Genomic DNA, 23,839 nt, shown 5'->3' with positions numbered 1-23,839 from the left:
CAGGAATATTCTTCCCCATGACAGGAAGCAACAGTGGACCCAACTATCATTAGTGGTGGCTGATTTTCATGTTTTCATTTCTCAGTTTTGATTTATGTTTTTTAATTTTTAAAGGTTTTGATATGTATCCCAAGCTAGTCTCAAACTTATGGTAATTCTCTTCCCCGTTTCCTGATTACAGAGTTTATAATACTGGGCACTATATATGGCTTCCTTTTAGTTTCACCGAAGATTTACACCAAGATTTGCTTTCTCCTCTCACATCAGCAATATCCTGGTAGCTTTCATGATGGAGAGGCTTCATTTGGCAAGTGATGCACTTTGTGGGGTAATGGCCTATTTCAACCTGCTCCGGTAATGCCACTGAGCTCAGAGTGGGTAGAGCTACCCACAGCTGGTTTCCCGGATCTCCCAGGAGACAGCTGTGGCAGCACAGAGGAAGCAGAGTTGCTCCTGGTGAGATGCTTTTCACAGGAGCTGAACGTCTACCGCCCCTAAGCCTCACACCAGTGGTTTCTTCTGTTGTTCTTTCTGCAGTGATTGTCCTCTTACTCCAAAGTATGGGTGTATTCCTTAGGAACTCCCACGTTCTTCATAGAAATCCAGTTCGTGATGATTCCCTCTTTCATTTGCCCAGATGTATCACCTGCTTTACTCCTCTGAGCTTGGACTCTTCACCATCAGAAACAAAGCAAGAGTATCCAGCCAGAGCCTCACTCTTCTCATTTATGGTTCCTATCATTTAATGTATCTTTATGTTTCCTAGTATATAATGTATCTTTTCCTTAGATACTAACTTGTCAAAGTCTTACTTTGTACCCAACATCAAGGTTAAATGCTATTTCTCTATAAAATACTCTCGCATTCCTATAGATAAAATAAATATCCCCCAACTGGGTGGTGGTGGTGGTGCACAGTCTTTAATCCCAGCACTCGGGAGGTAGAGGCAGGTGGATCTCTGTGAGTTTGAGACCAGCCTGGTCTACAGAAGAAGTTCCAGGGCAGGCTCCAAAGCTACAGAGAAACCCTACTTGAAAAACAAACAAACAAACAAAGATAGATAGATAAACATCCCCACATTGTGCTCCTAGGATCTTTAACAAGGTCGCCATTACTCTTGCTTGCATTAGAACCTTTTCTCACACAATAGATGCCCAATAAACAGCAACATAATGAATGGATAGATAAGAGCATTCCATGATGTCTGGTTCTTTATAAAAATAAATTATTTCTTTCTTTTTATTGGTAACTATACTCCATGATGTGTTCAAACTCACAATCCATATTTCTTTTAACTCTGTCTTAACAACCTGGACAGAGATAGTTCAGATAATTTGCACACAGTTTTGAGTTATCTGGATCATGAAGCATTTCCTGAAGCAGACGCTTCACCTTCCTGTACCTCTGAATATAAGCAACCAGTCTCCCAGGCCATATCTATACTGGAAAGAATATTCAGATAATAATTTTACAAAACAATTCTACTCCCTTTAGATACCCCACCCAACTGCTTTTGGAGTACAGGCAGGTATCAAGCTCTAAGAAGACCACAGAGGAAAATGTCATTCTGGCATAGCAAACACTCTCTCTCCTCCTCTACTCATGAATCTTGCAAGCACTCTCAGATTCACACCAATTCCCCAGTGGACTCAGCCTCAGTCATACATAATCTAAAATATGAAAAAGATAGCAAAACAACGTCTCTATGTAAAATCCAATGCAAACACTCCCTGTTCCCCCAAGTGAGCAACTTGGACAACAATCTCTCAAGGGTTCACCTCAGGGGTGGCTGTCAACACCCTCTAGGAATTAGTTAAGGAGGTTTTTTTTTTTTTCCTAGCATCTTTAGAGCACAAAACCATCTTTAAAAACAAAGGCAACCTCCATATTCAGCCACTGTCTTTGAAATCCCAGACAAAGAAAAAGCAGCTAGGTGTATTTTAGAAGACAGTAGTAATTTTTTAAGAAGCATGAGAAAAGGAAACATAGAGAGAGTGGGGTGAGAGTGGGGTGAAAAGAAGGAAGGATGGAAGGGAGTGAGAAAGAAAGGGGGGGGACCAAAAAGAAACATAAAAGGAGAAAAAGGAAAGAAACCAGAAATCAAGCATTACTGAGTAAGAACAGTCTAGAGGCTCCAATATCACCCATCGCTGTGAAAATATGAGTTTAGTTTTCAAAAATCTTCCTATCTTTCTAATAAACTTGAGTCCATTGTTTATCCTCCTTTGGTCTGTGGCCTTTGCTAGCTCATGTTTGCAATTCAAAGCTTCTGCTCCTGTGCCCTCTTCTTCACCCTTCAGAAAGCCTGTTTTCAGACTGGATTGCATAGGGATGGGAAAGGCCTACAGCGTTTCTCACCTCTAAAGCAGATTTCTTTGAGAGGAAGCAAACTGAGGTGCTTTTAATTGGCTTTGCAGAACAGTAGTTGAATGGGACCTTAAGGAAACTGTATGTTTCCTAGCTAGCTCAAACACAAATGGCCAGAATGAAAGTCTTCCAGGGACTTCATGTGTATCCCTGCCGCTAAATCTTAAAACGACATGACAGCTCACAGAGCCGTACCTGACCCTTTTCCAATCAATCTCCTGAGTTTTCTCATTTTAGATATTTAATTCCTCAAACTCCAAGTTGGAGTTTTTAAGGGCTTTGGTGAAAATGTAAAAAAATATTCATCATAATATGATCTGAGGGATAAAGCCCAGTTCCGTACTTGGCCAGAATAAATTAAAAATAAAAACTTTTAGTATGATTTCAAAAAAATCAATGTCCTCTTGGAATTTCCTGTACCATATTTGCACATATTTCTTGAAAAGAACAGCTAGATGTACATATTTCTTGAAAAGAACAGCTAGATGTACATATTTCTTGAAAAGAACAGCTAGATGTTTTGCTGAGTAGTTCATTCCCATGCTGGAAGTGTTTGAAAAGAAGAGAATGCTTGTCTAAGGTGCAAATGTTTAGATAGCATTTTTAAAAAAATAGTAGTTTTTGGTACTCATCTATTGTCTGCAAGGACAATGAAACCAGTGGTTCCTGCTGGTCCTACAGTTCCTTGGGGTTATGAAATTTGTATTATTTTGCTGATGATAAGTTAGAAGCAGCAGCAGCATTTTGCTGTATTGACAAGGCCTGGCCAAGAACAACAAGAAAAAGAAATGGCATTGAAAAAAAAACTGGCAAAATGTTTATAAATTCTAATCCTCTACACATGAATAAATACATCTGACAAAGCACAGAATCCCTGGCAAAGGCCCTCTTGACCTTTCTAATTTGAGCTCAATTGCATCTTGCGGTCGGGAAGCTCGTTGGTGCTGTCAGTGTTTGAAGCTCCAGCTTCAGCACATTTTGTTATTTGTAAAAGTGAAATCCCAGATAATAAGTCATAATTGCTCTATTAATCACTTGTGGGGGGGGTGGAGGGAAATTGGGATTTTTAAATTGCAGTAATTGGTAACTGAAAGACGTCGTTTTTATTTTCTTATCCAGAGATTACCACATAAAACTGCTGTGGAAATTATAAGTAGGTATTTTGGTTAAATGGTGAGGCACATGCAATATGCCTTATATATTATTTTTTTTCTGCAGGAATGAAATTTAAAACTTCAATGTAGTCACAGTGACCTTTGACCTGGAAAATACCCCAAGCCAGGCACTGGATTATAAATTATATTGTCAATGAAAGTGAGAACTCTTTGTTTCTTGAGTTGTTTCAAGTATTACACATTCATTTCCTCTTTCTACATGAATTATAATGTACAGCACACTTGGATTTTTCTTCCACTTTTCATTTTAAAAAATCCCCTTCTCTCTTTGCTTTGTTCTGTTTGGTGTAGATAGATCTGCTGCAGCAACATTTACCTTTCAGTGTTCAGTTTACCGGCTACATCCTCCTGTAGCATCCTGTAGGGAATCTATAGCCTGGTCTACATCCCTAGAATCTTTAATAGGAAAAACGAAACTCCCCTTTGTGTAGAGTGGGATAAACGAATTTTAGATTTTGTTTATGTAATTGAAAATGGCCAACGGACGGAGACAAGATGTGGTTTAAAATATTAAATTGCAAGATAAAGCTTACTAAACGATATCCAGAGAATTAAAGTCAGATACACAATCAATATCTCTCCCAAATAATTCCAGTTATTACTTCCTGGGCTTTATGTGTTGGCCATCTCTACACCCTACAGACTGACTAAGATTGGCGAATCGTGCTTTTATCCCCTAGGTCAGAGCCTGGTGTTCCCTAAAATATAAGATTTCTGGGGAGATTCGCTACTTCCCTGGAGATGCTTTTGGGAAGTGAGAACTTGGCCGAGCACAGAGATTTCAGTAGCAAAGGACTCATCATAAGGACCACGCTGGAAGAGAGGCTCTGAATCTGAGCCTTCCACGTAGCTGGAAAGGTGTCTGCCTAGGCTGCCGGGTAATGCTTCTGTCTAGGCGGGACACTCTGTGAAGCCTCAATGCACAGCTCATCCCGGTTTTCTGCTGCAAACCACCGTTCTGTTTAACAAAACACTCTCCATAGTCTTTAGGCTTATAAAGAGATTAAAAGTCACATCCATTTGGTTCGATAAACAAACGCTATCTGGTGGGCAAGCAGAGCCCGCTACAATCGATGCCCCCAACATGCACCCAGCATTTTGACCCTCCTTGGTCGCCTACCCCTAAATAATTCCACATTGTGCTTGACATTACTAGCTTACAGCAATCGTAGAAAGACTATTTTTTCATCTTTGATACTGTGAGTGATGTATGAACTGAAAGAGCAGCCTATTATTGATGCTAATCATTAAGTTGTTACAGTCTCCCTAAGCTCCTCGCCAGGAGGCTTAAGTCAGTGCTCTGAGCACTGTCTAAAATTGTATGACAGTGTTAGACACTGTCATTGCTGCAATATTCTTTAGAATTGTAAGTGTACTTATTCAATAAATATGGCAAATAATCATGTGGTGTGACTTCAGACTCATGATCATAGCAGCAGCACAGGTTCTGTGTTCAGCATACAGAAGAAAAAGTAGTTTCCCATGAATATACATGCAATATTCTAAGGTTTTGTTAAAAAAAAAAACACGAAAGGTAGGTTTCAAAAACAATTTCATGAATAAGAAAAGCTACACTTCCAGTTCAAGTTCACAATAGACAGGTAAAATTCTCCCCCAAACTAAAAAAGGAAATCAAAAACTAATTCATTAACCTGCCGTACACTCACTATGAAAACCTAAGCGACTTTACAATTCTAACCAATACACACAAGCCATGAAATAGTTGCTGAGTTTCAATGAATTGACCTAAAATCTTGTCCTGACCTAGCCCCAAATGTCCAAGTGACTAGAAATGAAGTCTATGGAGGGATTAGCAATTTGTACTGCGTGTTAGGTGTGCGATGTGGACCTCTGATCTTTTAGATTCAGGTTCTGGTCCTAGGTCTCCTGCAGGGCAGCAGGATGGCAACAGTGGAGTTTTCAACCTTCAGGAGATTCCTTATCACTCTCAGGAAAGAAGACATGATCGCAACCTTAGAAAAAAGCATTTTCAAATGAGGAAAAAAAAAAGTCTAAGATTGTTTTAAAAATGGTTTTGTTTTTCGACAGCAACAGGAAATTTCAAAACCTTTAAAAGTTTAATTTCGCATTAAATGATTCAGTGCTCATTTGATTGGCTCAGTAGACAAAATATTCTTCTTTCCAAGTGTTTTCACTGCTCAGTTTTTGACTGTCTGAATAACTTGATTGGCAGGAATGCTGTGTGGCCACACTATCGGGGAAGACAGCAGAGCACGTCACACCAAAGCACAGAAACTTCTGGTGCCTACGTCCTTCATGGTGAAAGCTGTGTAGAACGTTCTTCTTTCTTAGATTATACAATCAACTTTAAAACACACTTGCATGCGTCCTCCTCCTCTTACCCCTGACCTGTACCTGCTGTTCTTACCTCATTTCCTAGAAGGGCGTTTATGCAGGCTTCAGACGCGTCACAGATGGCTGTCAGATCATGGCCTCCCTCTAGAGCCAAGGCCACACGTCCGTCGGCCAACGTCATCAGCTGCTTTGTCAAGTGACCAAAGCCTACCATAAAAAAGAGAACATTTCAAAGCATTAAATCAAGGAAAAGTACTCGTAGGTAACAGTGGTTGAGCGTTTACTCTGTAGGGTTCCTGTTCAGCATTCTCAGCACGTTCTAGTGGCACCTCATGTAACACCCATCTTCTTTTCTCAGTGTTACAGACTTGAAAGCCCAAGACCCCACAGATAGGAACTGTCTCAAGACTTGCGTTCTTCACCTGTCTCCTCACCCAGCAGGGTGTGTAACCATCTGGTGACAAACTTGAAGAGGCTCTGAAAGTAACAAGTGGTAAAGTGCTTGACTAGGCTGTACGTGGCCCTACATTCCCTTCCCCAGAGATGTGCACATGTGCGTGCACACACACACACAGATCATGTTAACAAGGTAACCCATCCCATTTGTTTGTCACGGGCTTCTTGTCTCCCTCATTAATCATAATTATAAAAGAAAAGTTAGTAAACTTGACGATTACACATGGTTCAATTTTATAGCAATAGTCTTTTGCTATAAAATGCTTGATAAATAAATAACATCTACACATTAATAAGTTACGAATGAACTGACAGCAATTTCACTTGCATCTCAAGGAAAATAGTGCTAGCCCTTCTGTCGAAAGCCTGTATGTGCTGTTCCCCAGTAGCGTCGGCTCCTTCCATGTGGGAATGAGGAGTCTGAGTTCGCTTTTTAAATTCTATTGTTTTCCTTTGTTTTAATTTGCTTGCCTTCCACCCTTACAAAAGCAGTTTCATATGTGTGCAGCTTGCTCTCCTTGCCTTGTGAATCTTGCTTTCTCTACTCTGTGCATGCATGAAGCTACAACTCTTTGCTGTCTAGTAGGCAATCTCATCTCTACAGAATTGACTTGCCCAGTTTTCTATCTATAGATATTCGGTGGTGTTGTTACAAAACTTTTAGGGTTTTCTTTTTTGTTCTTGTTATTGTTGCAACCAACGTTGCCAAGATTATCCTATGAAGGTCTTCTGTTGCACATATGTAAGAATGGAATGAAGTTGTGAGTTAAAACCATTAAGTAATGCCAGATTACTTCCAAAGGTCCATCAGCAGCCCCACACTTAACAGCAGTGCCCACAAGACTTCCAGTTCTGTTCTACCGCACCCCTCCCAGCCTGCGGTGGGACTGCTGAGCAGGTGGATGACAGTGTCTTATTATGATTGTTTCATTAGGGGTAAGAGAGGAGCTTTCCCTTTCTAGTTTGAGTTGAAGTTCCTATTTAAATAGTTGTAGAATTTGGTTTCATTTTTCCTCTACACGAACTGGGTTTTTTCCCGAACATTTGGGAATATTGTGAGTTAGAGGCATTCGTCAGCATTTCCGTCATGAAGCCATCTTTGCACATGTGACATAAAACAAGCTTTCTTTGGATACATTATTCTTCTGTGAGAGTCCAATTCGTCTCACCAGTATTTTCTTAGGGTGTATCGATCTACGTTCACAAATGGGGTTCGTCTTTAATTTTCCATTCTTTTGTTGATTATGATTGTGGTGTAGCTAGAGAGTCCTGCCTTTGTTATCTGGTCTAGAATGTTGAATAAATATTTCCTCTAATGTCATTTAGGCTTTGACTTCTCTATGACAAAGGTTTTTGACTATTAATTCATTTTTTGAAGGATTATAGGACGATTTGTGCTATTTCTTCCTCAACTATATTTTTCTATGAATTCATTCAATCATTTACATTCTCAAATTTATTGAAAATGTTTTCATATTTATCTTTTATTATTTCTAACTCCAATGAGATATATGTAAACTTTGTCACCAATATCTCTTAAATTCTTTCATATTTTCCACGTAGATTTCTGAGTAATATTTTCTCTTTTTACAGAGATTATTTTCCTTCAGAACTATCTTTCAAACTTTTTCTTTCAGAAATTTCGAACCTGTTGTTTAGAACCATTACATTTATTTATTTATTTATTTATTTATTTATTTATTTATTTGGTTTTTCAAGACAGGGTTTCTCTATAGCTTTGGAGCCTGTCCTGGAACTAGTTCTTGTAGACCAGGCTGGCCTCGAACTCACAGAGATCCACCTGCCTCTGCCTCCCGAGTGCTGGGATTAAAGGTGTGCACCATGAATGCCCGGCCCTATTATTAACTTGGAGAGATTATATTGTTTAATTGCAGCATTTCTACTTGTTTATATTTCATAATTTCCCAGTTGATTTTATAGATTCCTGTTCTGTGCTTGTGTCGTCTATGCATTCACTGCATTTCCTTCAGCATGTTTTACTTGCTGCACCTTGTATTTAAATTCTTTCATATTAGTTGGCTCTTCCTTTTTTGTCTTGATTCATCTCCAGTTTCTTTTAGTTTCTTACTTCTGTTTTGTTTTCTTTTGCTTTTATTTTTTGTCTATCAAGTTTACATAGAGTTGATATATGAGAAATCTTTGAAGCCTGGCGCAAGAGACCGAGCGTCTGTGACCACATTCCCACTCTCCTCAAATGGATGTGATGGAATCCTGAGTGCTGAGGGGATGGTACCCACAGGTGGTCTTTTGGTGAGTAGGTGATAACCTCTTGATTGACATTAGGGCCTTTAAGAAAAGGAGAACTCCAAAGAATACTCTAAATATTTGGGTTTTTTTTCTCTGTTTGTTTTCCTGGTAAGGAGGCCACTAGAAGCTATAAGTACGGAACCGTTCGCTGAAACCAACTGTACTGGTGCTCTGCTACAGGTTTGGCAATGATGAGGGAAATAATTCAGTTGCTTCTAACCCATTGTTCTGTTATACTTGACTATATCAAACTTAACAAGGATATTTTATTGAATGTAGCATCTGTCTTTCAAGCCCAGTAGAGTGTAGTTTAGCTTCTTCTGCTAAATGCTTAAGATACCATCATCTAGGTCCATTTTACCATCGTGAATTCAAGAGTTGATTTAGAATTTTTATTCTGCATGCTTATCATAAACATGGACCAGAAATTTGATCACATTCATGAGGAAGTAGCTTGACTTTTTTTTTTTTCACCTCTTCGCTCTCTCTTTCCTTCTGGCTTTCTTTTCTCCTCTTGCTAATGATAGACCAAATAGGCTGGCCATCTTTCCCCTGCGGTTTTTCTCGTTTGAGTTGGCATTTTGTTGTTCTTGGTCTTCAATCCCTCCCCCGTTATAGGATCACGCTTTGACTGTTCAAGCATCCAAGAAACAGTGTTCAGAAAATGAAGATTTTGGGACAAATACTAACTAACTAACATCTCTAGTATTTGTTCAACTTCCTTCAGCTCCTCATATGTCATCAATAAATCTGGAGGTACGTTTTTATATTTACCTTAATGTTTTAAGATATTTTAAGTCAAAGTATTAGAAGACACACGCTCTTTCATGTTGCCAAATTGGAATATTCTTGTTCAATATTTTTTAAACTCATCATATCATACAAACCTGTCCACTCACAGGAATAACTGCACAGTAAATACATAAAAACAAAAGAATTGTTTCAGCGTGAGTTTTGTTTTAGATTTTCTGAACTTACAGAGAGAATGCTTAATTTTAAACCAAATACACTTTAATAATTACTAAATTACATCTATCAGAGCAGTTTGGAAGTTACAAAGAAATTGATTAGGAAGTACAGATTGTATCCCATATTCCCTTCCTCTTCCTGTTACTAGTCCTCATCAATATTTTACATTCGCTATAGTTTCCAAGTGAATAATAATATATTCTCATGAACTGAAGTCTACAGTCACGCTTCACACTTTGTGTCTTACAAGTCTGTGGAGTCTGACAAAGGCAGAATGCCATGTGTCCTCTACCCTAATACCACAGGAATTACGGCAACTGCTCTAAGAAGTCCATTTGCTCGACCTCATCAGCCCCTCTTTCTCTCACCTTTTGCTAATCAATGGTCTTCCCGCTCTTCAGTTTTGTCACCTACTTGGTGCTTTCACAAACTCCAATTTTTAGTTTATTTTATTACTCTTTCTAAATCAGAGAGCACACGGTTCCTCGTCCTCTCACTGACACAGTGCACATTTGGAGCACTTGTGCATGCCTGCACACACCAAAGACTGACACTGCAGGAATCAATCTGAACACAGAGGCGCATCGTCTAGACACATGTCTGGGCTGCTTTCCATGGAACACGTGCATGACAAGAAATCCCTGAACTATCGTTGGTAGGACAAAGCTAGGACCAATGGGATGGTCGAGGAAAAAGAACACAAGCCTTCGCAAAGTGGCTTCCGTGTCAGAACAACAACAAAACATAATAAACAACACTGTTTTATGCTCTGGAATGAACTGGAGCATTCACCCAATCAAGTGTAGAGTTTTTGATTGTGGTCTAACATTTGATCTCAGCTATGACCCCTGAGATGGCTTTCCCACAAATCCCCTAAAGCACTGTAAGGTCAGTCTTAACCGCTTAACTACTGTTCAGATGGAAGTCAAGACAGTCACCTTCTACATGTCCTATATTCTTATGTGGTTGGGAAATTATGCTTAACAGTACACGGAAAGCAGACAATAACAGCTTCCTAGTTGTCAGTACCCCTCACTGCCTGTGGAGCTGCTGATCATTTCACACTGGCCTCGTCACATGAGGCTGATGACAGCGAGCGCCATTGTTACCCAGGGAGTAGGAACGGAGAAGAGATGCTCAGGAAACAGGAGATGCGAGGTGCTCAGAAGTGTCCTCGCCCCAGCCAGCATCAACAACATGGGGAGACAGAGAATATCCCAGACAAGGTCACAGGTAATATAAAGCATTCTAAAGAGCTTCTTCTGGAACTTAACCAGGGCTATAGTGGCTGTTTTCATGATAGAATTCTAACACAAGCCCATGTACTCTGTATTTCATACTGATTACTCCTAGAAATTGGAGATACAGTGACGAAAGTCTCATTGGCAAATCAAATTGTGTGTATTTCTCCCAGCAAGGGCAGAGGAATCCCAGATTGATTTAAGCTTAGTTTTACCTTTGAGAATAAAAGAAATGTCTCATAAAATGCCAAATTTAGACTGGATGGTAAAAAGTCGGAGGGAATAGTGGAATGGGGCTAATCTTTGATCTCGCTCCAAATTCCTCTTCCTCCTCCCTCCAGGCTTTGTTTCCATTCACGTGCTGCCCATGTGATCCCCGGAGTCAGAGATGGTGGCAGCTGAGCTCGGGCGCTTACGTGTTCAAAAAACACCAAGTACGGCAAAGAAATGAAAGTGTTCCCTTCTAATCTCAGTCAGCAATTCAGGACGACGCTGCCATTCTTTATCATCCCAAGCTCTTTTGTGTTCATTTCTACTGCACACGTATGAAGCAACAAAACATCAGCTGAACAGAGACCAATGAATGCCAAGACATCTCTTTTCAGGACAGGAGAGTTTGAATAGAAGCTAGGCCTGGGCATGTGTCTCTGTATCTGATTGACTAGAGTCTAGGTAGCTAGTTTTAAAATCTATCAATTCATTTTATCATGTTACTTCTAGGTTCACAAACATCACAAAAGTTTTTCTCACTTTTCATAGCCACCAGAGTTAAAAACTCAGCCTCAAGGAAGAGAGAGTGCCCTGCGTGTGAGGTCTGGTGGGCTGAGTCCTCCAGAGAAGAAACTTGTCTGTGTGACACAAGGCACGGAGGAGTCCAGAAAGCCTGGACTGCAGAGATAATGGACCTGTAGTTTCGGAAGCTCCAGAGAGTAACAGCCATGTGGACAGGCCCAGGTATTGACACCAAGTTACTGGAAACCACCCTAGACAGGCCCCTGCTACCTCTAATTTCTACTGTTGAATTCAGTGAGAAACAGTGTAAGCATACGTGTGTGTGTGTGTGTGTGTGTGGTGTTTTCCAAGATAGATTTGTCACCATTTACTATGTTATATGTTACATTATATCACTAGACTGTATACATTATACACTGATAGACTGCATATATCGTGGTTGGTGCTTTTTTTTTGGAAGGAATTTACGTGTGTGAAATTACAGATGCCAGAGAGAAGGTACAACAAAGCCAATCATTTCTCCTGATAACCAAACACAGCTTGGTTACTGTTCTCATCAGTGACAGAAGAGCTGACAGAATTGCTCTAAGGGAAGAAGGAGTTCCTCTGGTTCGTGGTTGGGGGCACAACCATCACAGCATACAGGAGGTGGTAGGAGTGGCTTACACAGTCAGCTGTTTATGTGTAGACTATCAGGAAGCAGGGAATTCTTGCCACAAGACTAGCACACCTACGATCCTTCAGCTCCACCCCCACTGCCCTCTGACTGCCCATTAGGGCCCATGTCCTAAAGGTTTTACAACCTCATCTGTCAATGTCATACGGTGGGGACCAAGTATTCAATGCAGAGACTTGTGGGAAACACTTCTCCCGTCATCTACATGCATGCACTGGAGCGCTATAGAAACACAGACAGGACTGCTGCAGAGAATGGAGAAGCGTTTTAAATTTAAAATCCTGTTCAGTCCTGTTGATTTAGTAGAAGAAAATGCGGATTTTTTCTCCTTAAGAAGAATCCAATGAACTGTAAATAGGGAAAAGGTTGAATTATCAATTTCAGGGAGATTTCCTGCCATGCTGTGTGTCTTTGCTCTGCCAAAGAAGTCATTTTGTGCCGCATTCTCATGAGTTCAGAAAAGTTGCCTGGAATGGAAAGTTACTCTTAGAGATCTCAGAGATTAAACCTTATATACAGAATAGCTAAGTATTAGGACAGAAAAAAATCCATCTCTCCCATCGGCACAGCTCCAAGCCTTTACTTTAAGGCGACCAGATTGCTTGAGAGGAGCAGAGGTGACAAGAGCTAAAAATAACTTCATTTTAATTGTTTTAACGGAAAATTATTTTAAAAACCAAAATCAGTACATCCCCTGTAGATCATTTCAAAAATAGTTAAAGTAAAAAATTTCATTGTATGGCAATGTAATACATGAAAAATGTGCCATATGCTATTATATTTTATAAAATACCTGCCTCTCATTTAATAAATAAGTTAAATAACAATAATTATACAGCAACTATATAATATGAATCCATGTTTCTGTCAACCAGTGATAATAAATTCTGCTTTTTTTGTACTTCATTGTTGTTTATTTCAAAAATAAAAGAAAACCATGCTATATTTTTTTTAATTTACATGCTAAAATGTCTCTATAGTGGAAACATATCTCATATCCTCAATGTCATTTTGAATACATTAATATACCAGCCAATTATGTTTTTATGTATTTGTTATTATTGTTAAGTTTTATAACAGATTAAAAGGACATTTATAGCACGTATAATAAAAATAGTCATTCTATGGTGATTCCTGGATTGTTGTGTGTTGTTAGGGATAGATTTCTATTATGATTAGTTTCCTCTCTTTACAATAGGGCATGACACAGCTATACAGGCTGAAGCATCTAGAGCAAAGCAAGAATGATGTGCAGTCAGTGTTTTCCTTCCTCCTTCTTCCTTCCTTCCTCCCTATCTCCTCCTCCTCCTCCTCCTCCTCCTCCTCCTCCTTCTTCTTCTTCTTTCTTTTTTGTGTTTTTGAAACAGGATTTCTCTGTGTAACAGTCCTGGCTGTCCTGGAACTCCCTCTGTACACCAGGCTGGCCTCAAACTCAGAGATCCGCCTGCCTCTGCCTCCCGAGTGCTGGGATTAAAGGTGTGCACCACCACTGCCCGGCACAGGCAGTATTTTCTAAGCCTGATTCTTTAAGGATCTAAGTTTGGTAACGCCTGGTGTAAACAACCCAAATATTCTTGGGAGAACTCAGAGGTGTTTGAGAGCCTCCCCGAAAGCTTGTTTTTAGTATGAAATGGCAAATGTTGCTGGAAAGTTGAGGGAAATCTACCACAGAGCGAAGATGGAATTCTCTCCAAACTGCAATTTAGTGTCCATTTCTATCTTGCTACCCTGTCATAACACAGATACAAGTTGAGTATGAGGCAAATACCAAGAAAACATACCCTTGTCATGACTGATTTGATGGCTACAGAATAATGCCACACCGTGAGCCCTTAGACAAGTCACCTCACGTGGACTTACGAGGCTCCAGTTTTGCTGACTTCCATCTCTGTTCACTACAGGTCTCACTTAAGCATTGTTTTCTGTCTGTTCTACAAATGCATCAAGGAGGAAACCCAAACAACAAGTGTTACCACAGCTAACCTTCCGCCATTGCCAACACTGCCATTCTCCAGAGGCACCGGGGGAAGTCAGCAGTAGTCAGGGTCCCTGAAATAGTTGCACTATTATCTTAGGATTCTCATCATTTCTCTGTGACTCTTTATTGCATGGCTATATGACACAATATTAATATGCTCATTTATTAGCAGATTGGCTTCATTTGTGGCCTAATGTTTGCAAAGACTTCATTGTATATTCCATATAGAAAAGATCAAAGAAGTCAAATGATCTTGCCCAAGTTTATTTGAAATTTAACATTGTACATTAGTTGTCATAATCTCTATAGTTTTATCTAGGAAAATGAGTGAAGAATGCCTCTATAGTGAAGTCTAATTATAAAATCTGCAGCCTTTTCTCTCCCTATTCCCCTTGGTCATTAAGATAGCATGCTCATTCGAGGGAAGCAGTCACGCTGCAGTTGAGAGAGAGGCACGGCTAGCATGTGGCAGTCTCATGTCCTGTGAGGCTCTCAAGCAGGACTTCAAAGCGGAATCTGATTGTGCAGATGGGAGGAACGCCTGCCACAAAAATACCTTTCTAAGACGCATGGTGCTGTAATTCATATGGTAGGCACTTGTGATTCGTTCCTGATGATATCGGGATCATTTAACTCACAAAACCATTGTCGCTACCATAAAATTCTTTCATCTGTAGCCAAAAAGGTCCATTTCATGTAAATGAAAAAATTTCATTAAAGTATCACCTTAATAATGGGTAAAGATATATTTTTTTTTTCCTGGTCGTGTTTAAAATGCAAATCTATGGACATATTCTGAAGATTCATTTCATGTTAAGATCTTGACTTATTTGATGTCCCAGGACTCTTTCCAAGTTCATTGAAACCGGAAATCAATTTTAGAAGAAATATGGAGATTATTATCATTAAATCTTTCAGCTGGCTAACTCCAAACTGCCCTATAAATATTACATATGTTTTAAAGAAGGCATTTCAAATCCAGTAAAAATCCTTTTACTCTTCTAGTTGGTGATGCTCGGGGAAGTAGATAAGTTTCCATTCTTGGTACCTTCGGAAAGAAAATGACTGTTTGCACTGGATTCTAAGTAAAGTCTGAAACAATGGACTATTTCCCTGTTTTATTTCTGAACAGTAAGATGAATACTTGCCTTCTCAAGAATAAGAATAGTGAGAAACCTTGACTGATATTTTTACTACACACCAACCCATCCATCCATGATCTAAACAAGTAACTTGACAGGCGCTGTCATGCACTGTCATGCTCTGTCATGTGCTGTCAGACACTGTCATGTGCTGTCAGGCTCTGTCATGTGCTGTCATGCATTGTCATGCTCTGTCATGCATTGTCGTGTCTACTGAAGCCTTCACATAAACCTGATGTGTCAAGTGGGCACATGATGATACAAATCCCGCACAAACCTCATTAATCACTCAAAGATATAACTAAATCGTGTTTATTCTACCGCACAGGTTTGACTTGAGTGCAGAATCAAAAGACACTGAAAATCCTAAGCAGGCTCTATAGAGCAAAGCCTGCAAGTGTGGGACTCTGCTTTTGGAGCCTTTCTGTTTGGTTTTTAGCACTGCAGGTTTAGCTGGGGACTCTGGAGCGCCGAGTGAGCGTTCCACCACTGACACACATCCACGGGCCTTCTCTTCTAATGAGGAGTTCTTAACTTTGTAGTTTCAGATTTAGAAATCAAGATTGTGTATAATTTAGTGGTTTTTTTTCATTTTAAGAGTGAGAAAGCTAGACACTAAATATCAATTATGAGGGCAAGCAGACAACAACAGAACTAGAGTGGGATCCAGATGCCCAGGGAGCTCATTCCACACCGTTCCTTGCCAACGGCATTTATATTAATACTGGTCATGTTCTCGGATAAGACTTCCATCTCGAAGATGGACTCTCCCTCCCTCCTCTTCTCCTCTCTGTATGTGTGTGTGTGTGCATGTGCATTCATGCTCTTATCTGTTTTTCTTCTCCTTCTTCTTCTTTGTTTACGAACTGTTGCTTTGTTGTGTTAAGTGCAAACAAACCAGAAGCACAGAATCATATGAATTCAATTTCTACTAAAATATGCAAGTGTAAAACCAATGAGGGGGAAAATCTCTAGAAACCCTTCTTTTGGCAAACCCAAATCGCAACTTGATTTGCCAATCACTAGCTTTTACTGCTGTTTCCAATAATTAATCAAATACACAGAGTCTATCCTTGTATTGGTGTCTCTGTCCATAAGTGACCAAGCATGGAGCAAAAGCAGATCATCTTAGGCAGTGGTGGTGCCACAACAGTAGTTCAAACAGCCCAAATGGCACCAGCAACTCCTGAGTGCATCTCTAAGAACAACGATGCTGAGACTAGAGTTCTGACTTCCAGGAACCGAGAAATATTAGTCCTGTCCACAGACGAATATCAGTTGACATGGAGAAATATGAGTATCTCAGAATAAATGAAGCAACATAAAGCTTAATAGAGAATGTAAGTGCATGCAGAGGACACTTGGAGGCAGTGTTACATCTGTGAGCCTTTGCTTAAGCTTCCTCGGGTGACACAAGGACAGGCATCACTCAACCATGATGTCAGGGCAGCACCGTGCCGGCGGGGCAATATTGAGAGCTAGCATTGGTCGATTCAACCCATAGACCCATTCACGGTTTCAAAGCACTTCTAGATAAACATGTGATATCTTCTAGATGGCATCACACTCTTAATTTATTATCTTTCAGTAAATTTAGTTCTAACATCCCTCAGAGCAGAACAGGATCACATGCTTTCCCTACTCGGAGAACAAAGAAGAGAATGCTCTGATAAACCTGGCACGTAGGAGCCTGCATTTCCAGACAGTCCTCTTTGAAGACAATTTTGCTAAGATAAACCACCAGAACCCGAGCAATATCCTCAAATTCAGTGTGGAATTTGGTCAGGGTAGGTGCTCAGTATAGGTCATTGGTAGCTTATCCAAGCCTACACAATTCTATTTCCATGACACAAAGCAGTAGGCAGGACCTGTGGAGTATCCCTAGTGACGTTGATCCTGTAGTGGCCTTCCTTGGGGGTTTCACTGATAAACAGCGTGAACGACAGATTGTTTTTCTGTTGAACTGGAAAGTACCAAAAAGCTCTTTGAGGCACTGTGATGGGGAAGGGAAGGATACTCTAGCAACCCAACCATTTTAACCCAAATCTCACTACCTGGCCACAGAAGAGGAATTTCAATAGATATGTATGAAGCGTAAAAATTCATAGAGAAGGACTGGAAAATTGAGGAAAACCTGTGGTATGAATGTCAGTGGCTTCTAGACAGTATGAGGACCTCAGGTTGGTACCCACCATGGGCTGAGTTTTGCCTAGCAACCAGAGCTCGGAAGAGGAGTCTTGCCCAGGGCTTTCTAATTACACTCCATCCTGGCTTGATGCTGAGTTTCTGAGACCTGGGGCTGAGAACACACTTGAGTCTGTACAGACTCCTGATTGGCTGAACTTGGAGATAAGAATGTAAGCACTGAATCTCCAAACTTCTCTCCCTATACCAGAGGCTAAGAAACACCAGATCGCCCACTGTCCTTCATGAAGTTGGGAATACAGAGAAACGACAATAAAGGGTAGCTATAAGACTTAGTGACACGGATGTATTTGACCTGTACAAGTTCGTGGCCTTAGAATGACATTTTTTTCATTCAGTCTTAACGCTGACCTTACGAGGCAGCTACGAAAAACACTGTATGTGGCTTTCTGTGAAGGAGCAAATAAAGAGTTGAGGGAGCATTTGGGAGTGTTCCTAATCTCACATACATGTAAAGGAGAATAGAGGACATCAGGCTTCCTGACTCTAGAGTCTAAGGTCTTCACTATTGGGCAGACTTCCTCTTTAAAATGAAAAGTGCAAACGGATCCTAAATTCTTAAAACTCTCTCTCTCCCTCTCGCCCCCCACCCTCTCTCTTCTCTCTCTCCCCCTCTCTCTCCATCATCATCATCATCATCATCATCATCATCATCATGTTGGAATAAGATAGAGTAACCACTGCTGGCACTGATCACCCCATTGGCCCTGTGGAGCCTACTGGAAGAACATACAATTGTGAAGATCTCTGTTATGAAGGGATTCTGTGAAAAGCCATTGCCTGCCCACCCCCAGCTTCTCCACGTCCCTGAACCAGGCCAATATCTATGGGTCGCTTTGTGATAAAGAGCACAGCACATTATTTCTGGTAAGCATCCATTCGTGGAGAATAGGAGATCATCGTCAAGCTTAGAAACATACTGGTTTCTGACCTCTCCTAAGGCTCTGCTGAAGAGACATCTTACTGTAGCAGGATGCATGCTGCAAAGCCTTTCCAGCCAACACACCTCGTTCATGACGAGGCTTCCAAGGGCTAAGAAAGCATGTGAAGTAGAAAGCTCTGGGTTTTGAGATAACAAGCACGCTAGCAGGGAAGTCTGGGCTTAGTGCACAGCACTTAGCTGCTTCTCACATTCTCAAGAGCAAGTTCAAGTTCTTCAAGACATGACCTTGTTTCCTCTTCCCATGTTCCGCCACACGCACACTTACCTAGCACGTAGCTGTTATGTATGTGTTGAAAATACTTCCATCAACTACTAGCCCAACACTTCAAGCTTCTACTTATCATTCTCCTATCCATCTTTAAATTGTAATCAACTTCCTGTTCTCTCTGTGCATCTGTTCTCACACCCATATTTTTTCCTTATACTCCTTAATGTATCTACCGCTTATGAGACTTTAAACAGCTGGAGTTTGGGACCAAATCTCAGCACCTACCACAGGACCAGCCGAGTACAATATATAGTAACTAAACTATTGATGACTAAATCATTAAGCACTGACTGACTGTGCAATGACAGCTCATGTTTCTATAGAGTTCATGGCAGGATAATTTCCCTAATAAATACTTTGTAGAGTGTGTATGCAAAATTTTGCAAATACTCATTTTAGAGTTGAAAAGGCAAGAAGTTAAGCATATTGTTCAAGGGGAAATAGCAAAGGTAGAATCTGAAGTCTCAGATTTGTTGCTTTAATTACAGCTCTGATTTTGCAATTTAGGATCCATAATTACATTGTAGTGCGTGTGTGTGTGTGCGCGCGTGCATGCGCATGTGTTTCAGGAAAGTAAATAAGCTAAAAAGAATGAAAAAAATACTCTTATGGTGTATCTTATAGTATATCTATTCTTTTTGTGTGTGTGTGTATGTGTGACTGTGTTGTGTATATGCATGTTCATATGAATGTGGTATGCAAGTATAAGTGTGCACACGATGCATGCGTGTAAGCAGTGCATGCAAGTAGAGTCAAGAACCAATCTTGAGTGTTATTCCCCAGGAGTTGTTTGTTTGTTTACTCTTTTTTTTTTTTTTTTTTTTGGTTTTTCGAGACAGGGTTTGTTTACTCTTTTTGAGGCAAGGTTTCTCACAGGGACCGACCTCATGGAACAGAGGAGGCTGATGTGTCAGAGAACCCTAGGGTCTTCCTGCTTCCTCCTTCTCAGTCCTGTGACTCTCTGAACCACCACATCTGACATTTTATAAAAAACATGTTGATTTTGAATGTCAAACTCAAGTCTTCTTGGAAGCATTTTAATGATAGAGTTATCCTTCCAGCCCTATTTTCTATAAGAATGTTGTTTTAAAAAGACACTGTTGAAATGTAAGTAGAAAATCTTTCTCAGGGATTGAGCATGGGGAATGAAGGATAAAAAGTATTTAAGGAAGAAATTCAAACCAAAGAAATGCAATATCCCAAAGAGAAAAATCAACCCTTTCTTGTCTCAGACTGTTAGTAACATAAGCCCATAACACAAGGAATTCTGCTGATTCAGCTTCCTACAGTTTTCAAGAGGACGCTGTCAAACACCCGTGAGGAAGGGCCCAGTTAGGGAAGGAACACTTGTGGAGGGCTGACTATACGCCCCAGTGACTGTGCTGGGCAGTGATAGTACGCTGTGGGTCAAGCAAAGGAAGTATTCGCCATCTTAGCTCGTAAGCTAAAGCTCGTCAGAGGTAGCCAAAACAGGCGCAGATGGCATTATCTCCTCTAAACAGCCCGTAACTGACCAACGGGAGAGGAAGGAAGAAGAAAGGTCCCTCACCCTCTCAGCCAGGTCAGTCGACGGGCAGACTGTGGTGACATCTTCAGTTGGCCGCAGGGCTTTCCAGCAAGTCACATTACTAAATCCAAAGGGGGCTACATTCTGACTAAAAGTCCTCATACATCTATGACGATGACTAAACCGTTCTTGTGCCTGTTTCAATAACACTGATAAGCAACGACACAATCCCCTTGGAGTATTTTGTAATTTTTTTTGTTTGATATACCACCCCACTCCCTCAAAATCCTCTCATTCCTTTCGAACTAACCCTCAGATTGGCGTTTGCATTCCAACGTCAGCCCTGCATTCACTCATGGCAGTAGTCCCAAGGCTCAGCTCGCACAGAACCCTTCGCAAGGGTTCCGCTCACAGCCACGCACCTTAGCAAGGGTTCCGCTCACAGTCATGCACCTTCGCAAGGGTTCCGCTCACAGCCCATGCACCCGTCGCTCTGCTCTGTCCTCTCCATAGTCGCTGCATAATAATCACTTTAAAAAAATATTTTGTATTTCCAACCTACTTAGTATATGGCACCTAATGTCAAAATTATTTTTATTTTTCCCTTTGAAGGAAATGTCACTGCTGAGTCTCATCACACATGTTCCTTATGAACAGGTGATAATTCATCTTCAGAATGCCAGGTAAGTATCCGCTATATTATTAAGGTTCAAGGAATGGTAGTTTTTTTTTGTTTTTGTTTTTTTTAAAAAAAAAAAAAGCTAAATTAGTCCCTCTATGCCATATGGCGATGTATGTCTCTGCCAAAAGCATTCTTTGGAATTGCATTTCCCAAATGACCTTGGTTTTTAATTTCAATACCCAAATACCTGATTTTAAAAGATAAGTATCTACCCTCGAGGCAAAACTGATGATTTCCTAGTTTTCCTTCCTTAAAAAGCAGCTTAGAAACCCTCTCAATTGTAGGTTTCAAGCAACCATTTAATTTAGATTAAATTAGACAGCAATTGTATGTTAAATAAATATGAAATGGCCCTGGATATTTTTTAAAGATCAAGAACTCTGTAATACGAAGGTTACTATTACATATTCGTTATTGCTAATTTAAAAAATAAATAACCATTTAATTGAAATACTTAAGGAACCTTTGCAAAGGGAAGCACAACACTCAGCAAGCCTTGAGAGAATCGAGTAAGCCCAAGGAAGTCATTGCAAAAGCAAAGTGCTGCCCCGTGCCTCACAAGGAGCAGAAATGTGCCCTGGAACCATGACCAGAATTCTTCCTACAGCCTCTTATAAATGCCTGGTGCATCCTTTCAACTGAGCAAAATAAAGATTTTGCTTTAAATATTGATTATCCAGGTGATTTTGTTCTCTTTTTAGGGCATTTCTCTTTGTCCTTTCTTTCCTTTTTGGATAAAAACAATGAAAGCTGAAAATAAGAAGTCCCTCTCAAACTCTACACACATCAGGTATTTTAACATAACTATTATAATTTGAAGAAGTGCAAATGTTGCCAAGCACATTCTTCCAGGATTTTAATTCACACTGTTTTATGCTCTTCCAAGTTGGAGGTATGGAATGTGAAAATGGCCCATGCTAGTGGTATTATGACTCAGGTTATGGCTTCTCTGTGAATCAAGCCAGGCTCCAACTTATGTTACGTAAGATTGCATAATGTTACAGACAAAATATTTCACAAAGTATGGCAACATTGCAGTTCAAATAGTTCAAGACCCTTCGGGATCTGTAAGGTGATAAGACTCTAGCATGAATCCTGAGAGAGTGAAGAACAGATTCCAGATTCAGGATGGGTAGATTAAAGATAAAGTTGTCAGGAATTTGATGACTAGCTGGGTTTGTACTAGAATAAATAAAGCATGGTCTGCTGGCCATTCTAGAATCATTACAGCAGGGAGGTCACAAATACCTCTCCATGAGAGTCTTAATGAGATTAGGCAATTGAATTGCAAACCAAAGCTGCTTCCAGACGCTCTAGGCTGGAAGCCAGGCTGGGATGCTCCAGGTGGGATAGCTGTTGGATCTGCTGCTCCTTGAGAACGTCCATTCAGATTTTCAAACACACTTAAAATTTCATATTCTTGATATTAACAGATATATCTAGAAGATGGGGAATATTGGGATTTTATTAAGGTGTGATTATCAACACTTTTTTAATCAAACAAAAAGTACAAAAGTTACTGGAAGCAAAAATGACAAGTGGGTGTGTAAAGATGTCTAATTAGTCGTAGACGACTACAGAAACCTAAATTGACTTTTACAGGGATGCAGATTTTATCGTGGTGAGTACGTCTCAATTGTGTAGCTCTTCATCACCATTTCAGGCATCAGACAAATTCATTAAAGAAAAACTATTCCTTTAATGAAGCTGTGCTCCACCAGCTGCTTAAATTCTTCCCAGACACTTGTCGACTGCTATTTCCTATAAACTGTTAGCTGCTAGAAAAGATCCTCTTCTCTGCTTGGTGACCTTCAACTGCAGAATCAGGAGAGAGCCATCGCCTGGCCTTTGGTAATCAACAATTAAAGGATCCGATCAACTGAATTCCGGGATGAAAGAGGGAGGGTTCTTGAACCGGCTGGATGATTTAAGTTTTTCTTTCTCCTCAAGGAATCAAAGACAAGTGTTGAATTAAATCAGTATTTCTTAAAGTGTGGGGGTTAGCATCTTTATTAACAAAAATCACAGGGCAATGCCTTAAAATGCAGTTTTGAACCCCCATCCTGGACAAAGTCAAACTTGAATACAAGTCTCTGCGAGACCCAGAATACTTCTAAATTGTATCCCGCTGAGCCAGACTCCTTCTGCCTAGGTTCCTCTGCTGGCACACAGCTTGGAGAATCATCTGACTTTTGAAGACCTCTTCTAGACATGACATCTGGGTTCGGGGTTTGATATGTCTAAAGTAGTCAAGAGTGTAAGCGAACTAAGAAAGAAAGCAGAAAGCTCCTAACAGAACTTGCCCAGCTACACGTATGCATTGCAACGATATAGTAGAGCATGCTGTGTCTGCCCACTGGCAGTTCCCCATGCCACTGTGTGCCTGCCTCCCTCAGCTATTGACTTCCTCTTCCTCTTATCCCCGAGAACTCCGTATTCTCGAGATCCCTGGCATTGGCTCATCTGTGTGAAGAGGCCATTGTTCTCTGGCAGCTTTGGACTTGAGGGTTTCATCCTACTATTGACATGTCTCTCTATGTAAGAATCATAGAAAACTATCAGAATCTTGTACCTGTGTGTTAAGTTGGAGTGACAGAGAACCCTTCTTTTATATTAGGGAGAACTCTCCTGAGTCTTGCCTTCCACAAATTATATTATTGAAGGAAATAATTTACTCCTATTTAAGACCAAACTTACTTACTGTGTTAACTTGTCTTATTGTGGATTAAGAAAAGTAAAATGCCAATAGGTAGATAACCATCCTATAACTGTGAATAAATAGTGTTAAGGTAATGGCCATCTATTTCCTATAAACAATGACTCCCAAGTATTCAAATGCATTTGTGTTTTTAAAATGCACATTTTTTCTGTACTAACATTGAATTTTTCTGATTATTTCAGCCTTTAAATTAAT

At 40.2% G+C, this 23,839-nt stretch overlaps 1 protein-coding gene across 1 annotated transcript in view; it reads right to left on the bottom strand.

Moving 5' to 3' along the window:
* Hdac9 (histone deacetylase 9) overlaps positions 1 to 23,839 on the bottom strand; it is a 474,463-nt gene that overhangs the window by 44,959 nt on the left and 405,665 nt on the right. Inside the window, exon 23 of the mRNA XM_057782117.1 lies at positions 5,932 to 6,065. Within this exon, the coding sequence (XP_057638100.1) occupies positions 5,932 to 6,065 (134 nt within the window). The remainder of the gene's footprint in view (positions 1 to 5,931; positions 6,066 to 23,839) is intronic.

The sequence above is a fragment of the Chionomys nivalis genome, chromosome 10 (assembly GCF_950005125.1).
Source record: "Chionomys nivalis chromosome 10, mChiNiv1.1, whole genome shotgun sequence".
NCBI lineage: Eukaryota > Metazoa > Chordata > Mammalia > Rodentia > Cricetidae > Chionomys > Chionomys nivalis.
The sequence above is the reverse complement of the archived record's forward strand: the minus strand, read 5'-3'. Positions and strand labels throughout refer to the sequence as shown.